At 42.9% G+C, this 3,250-nt stretch overlaps 1 protein-coding gene across 1 annotated transcript; it reads left to right on the top strand.

Annotated features, from left to right (window-relative positions):
- The first annotated feature begins 366 nt into the window (after positions 1–366).
- LOC142167146 (serine/threonine-protein phosphatase 7 long form homolog) lies at positions 367–1,543 on the top strand. The gene is made up of 4 exons (XM_075227305.1): positions 367–740; positions 864–960; positions 1,045–1,137; positions 1,310–1,543. Exons 1-4 carry the CDS (start codon positions 367–369, stop codon positions 1,541–1,543), a joined length of 798 nt encoding a protein of 265 aa, XP_075083406.1.
- The last annotated feature ends 1,707 nt before the right edge of the window (positions 1,544–3,250 follow it).

Genomic DNA, 3,250 nt, shown 5'->3' with positions numbered 1-3,250 from the left:
TAAATAATTAAATCTTGTATAATTATAAAAATTAATTATTTAATTTTATTATAGGTAAAAATAGGTGAGTAACAAACAAACATATAAAATAATAAAACTAACATGTAAAATAATAAAACTAACATATTAAAGTAAAATAATGTAATTAATACTGTTCAATTTACAGTAGCCGACATAGAGGTTCCACCTTTGCATCCCGGACCTGCCACGCTAGAGCTACTGTTACTACAGGGCGAGCATAGGTCATCCTACATATGGGAGGGACATTTACTAGCCCAGACGTTCTGCGCCAGGAGAGTAGACGATATGTGGGACTTTCTTAGGGCCCACCCTCTCGATCCCCGTATAGTCAGACGCCTCCAGGATATGGATTTTTATAGGATTGTGGAGATCGGCCCGCTGCAGCTGGATTGGTCGTTGACCACGACCCTGATAGAGCAGTGGGAACCGGAGACGCACACATTTCATTTGTCCATTGGCGACGCCACTATCACGCTTCAGGACGTGGAGCACCTGTATGGGCTGCCCGTTGATGAAAACCCTGTTGCTTTGTTGAATGCCATCAGAGAGTATACGTGTTTGCAGTATCTGGAGATGCTGCAGCGGCTCACCGGTTTTCAGCCACCGGATGAGACTGTATTGATTGGGGCTAGTCGTCTGCAGTTAACGCCCGTCCGGCAGCATCTGGAGGCAATGCGCGCTGATATCACAGATGATGCACCGGAGCTTCATATTCACCGGTACACGAGGTTGTTGATGTTCCTTATGTTTGGAGGGTTTTTGTTCCCGAACACTTCGGGGAACCTAGTCAGCTTGAGATTTCTTCATCATCTTGAGCGGCTAGATGATTTACATTATTACAGCTGGGGTGCTGCTGTTATCGGTTACTTGTATATGCAGATGTGTCGGGCGAGCATGGGCACCCAGCTAGACGTTGCAGGATTTTTGCCGCTGCTACAGGTGAAAACATAGTCGAATACTCTCTTCATTATAACATATTTAGTAAAAATATACCTTAAACTTTACGTCCACGTTGTATATTAGGTTTGGGCCTGGGAGCGGTTTCTTCCAGTTGCAGCTACCTCTACCACCCTTAGCACCGGATGTACTACCTTCGTTTCTCCCTTTAGCTGGGAGGTGGGTTGATAGGCGAGGATATGGACGGGAGTACGAGGCTCGACATAATCTCCCCTATTGCAGGGATTTGTTGGATTTGCTGGAGGGCGCACAGGTAAATGTATACCTAAGTGTACTTGGCCTGGCTTTAAATGTGTTGCGTATACTCACGTTTCTTGTTTTTACTTAATAGTTCATTTGGAGGACATACAGTGACGAGCAAATAACCGATTTTCCTGATTATTGCTCGACCGGCCGATTTATGTGGAGCTCTTCCTTCATGTTGATGTGTCTCGATATTGTCGAGCATCATGCCACTGAGCGAGTACTTCGCCAGTTTGGTCGCCCGCAGCTTGTACCGCCACCGCCCGCTTGGCATATGACACATTACCAGCAGGATGATCATTCCAGGGTTGACCAGACATAAGTGTCATGGCTAGCGGTGCATATCGATATTTGGGACCAGCGGCATGACCTGATTCCGCCACCCCCTCCACATGACCGTACGTATGGTGAGCATGAGTATATGGGCGGGTACTGCAGCGTTACCCGACTTTTCATCAAAAATCCTGTTTATTGCGCTGGCGATCAGTACATGATCGGGTCCAAGCCTACACTACTATTGAGTATCAAGGGTGGTCGATGCAGTTTTAACCCAACTAGGTCGGGATCGAATCCACAGGGAGTTAATATTTGGAATTAAGCTTATATCTAAGCTAGATGCGAGATTTAAATCTAAATACACTTCCACAAGTTTGGGTTTGATTTCTACTTCTAACTTCACTCTAAAGATTGCAATAATTGAAATAAGGACAATATTTTTGTTGTTATTTTTCAAATGTTTAAAGAGACTACGGTAGTGACTTCTACCTAGTGGATATCTAACATGTAGAAAAATCCAGGGCAAGCTTGATTAGTTGAGATTGTAATATAGCTATCACACCCGGGTACTCACTCTATACCTCTTGACAGTTTGAGTGATTTTGCCCAATTTGGCTTTTTCAAGTCCAAATGGGTATTCATGCAAATCAAGTAATATTAGCTCAAGTTGGGTAGTACTATCTCTAGGTTTAAGCCTTTAGTTGGGGCTATCAATTTTTTGAGTTCACCACAATTCCTTGTTAGCCTAGTTTTCCTAGACTTAGTTCTTCTTTCTCAAGTAGAGACTAATTCATAAAGGCATGAATCAATGTTTGCACCCATTAATTCTTGAGTTCTAGAAACAACTAGGCTAAATATCACTAATCCATTCACATTCAAGCCCGAAAATCAAATATCTCTTAAATACCCATACTAGGGTTGGGTCATAACCCTAGATATGGGTTTAGCTACTTATGAAAATAAAAAAATTTAAGGATGAAATGAAGATAAAATCCATAATATTAATTTATGGAATGAAAATCTAATGTTAAGAAGTGAATCTAGTGCAAAATTTCCGAAAACAGAAAAGTTCAACCGTCTCAGGTGCTCATACAAAACATAATATAACCTAAAAATGACAAAAAATTCTATTTATACTAAGCTAAAAATATCTAACAAAACTGCCCCTGCGGAGGTTGTGCGGTGCGTAATTCTGAGTGCGGCCGCACTCTTGCTTTCGCGGCCACATAATTCTGATGCAGTCCACGTTCTTCTCTTTTAGATCTGGATCGAGCTGAACTTTCGCAGACCGCATAATTCTAAGTGCGGCCGCGCTCCAGATTATGCGGCCACATAAAAGTGATACGGTATGCACTTTCTTGAGTTTAGCTTGAAATCAACTCTCTGATTCTTCATCTTGCGGACCGCATAATTTCGATCGCGGCCGCACAATTCTGGTGCGATCCGCACTTCTCTCCTTTTCTCAAGTTGTCAGCTCTCTGAATCTCAGTCATCGCGGTCTACGTAATTTCAATTACGGTTGCACGGGGACTTTCGCGGCCTTACATTTCTGGTGCGGTCCGCGCTCATTATTTAGCCCAAAATCACACACTCTGAATCTCTCTCTTGCGGCCCGCATAATTATGATCGTGGCCGCATCATGGCTTTTGCAGCCGTATAATATTTGTGCGGTCCACACTTCAGACCTCTTTGCCCAGAATTGGTTTTTGTTCAAGTTTTGACTCCTTTGTGAGTTGATTTTGATTCCTTTAGC

Source organism: Nicotiana tabacum, chromosome 12 (genome assembly GCF_000715075.1).
Source record: "Nicotiana tabacum cultivar K326 chromosome 12, ASM71507v2, whole genome shotgun sequence".
NCBI lineage: Eukaryota > Viridiplantae > Streptophyta > Magnoliopsida > Solanales > Solanaceae > Nicotiana > Nicotiana tabacum.
This window is presented reverse-complemented; position numbering and strand designations above follow the sequence as displayed.

Bases quoted from the DNA above. Each gene is read 5' to 3' on its own strand.
- LOC142167146 (XM_075227305.1), top strand. From the start codon at position 367: ATGGATTTTTATAGGATTGTGGAGATCGGCCCGCTGCAGCTGGATTGG. The intron at 741-863 runs GTACACGAGGTT...ACATTATTACAG, and splicing joins CCGGAGCTTCATATTCACCG to CTGGGGTGCTGCTGTTATCG. The intron at 961-1,044 runs GTGAAAACATAG...GTTGTATATTAG, and splicing joins GATTTTTGCCGCTGCTACAG to GTTTGGGCCTGGGAGCGGTT.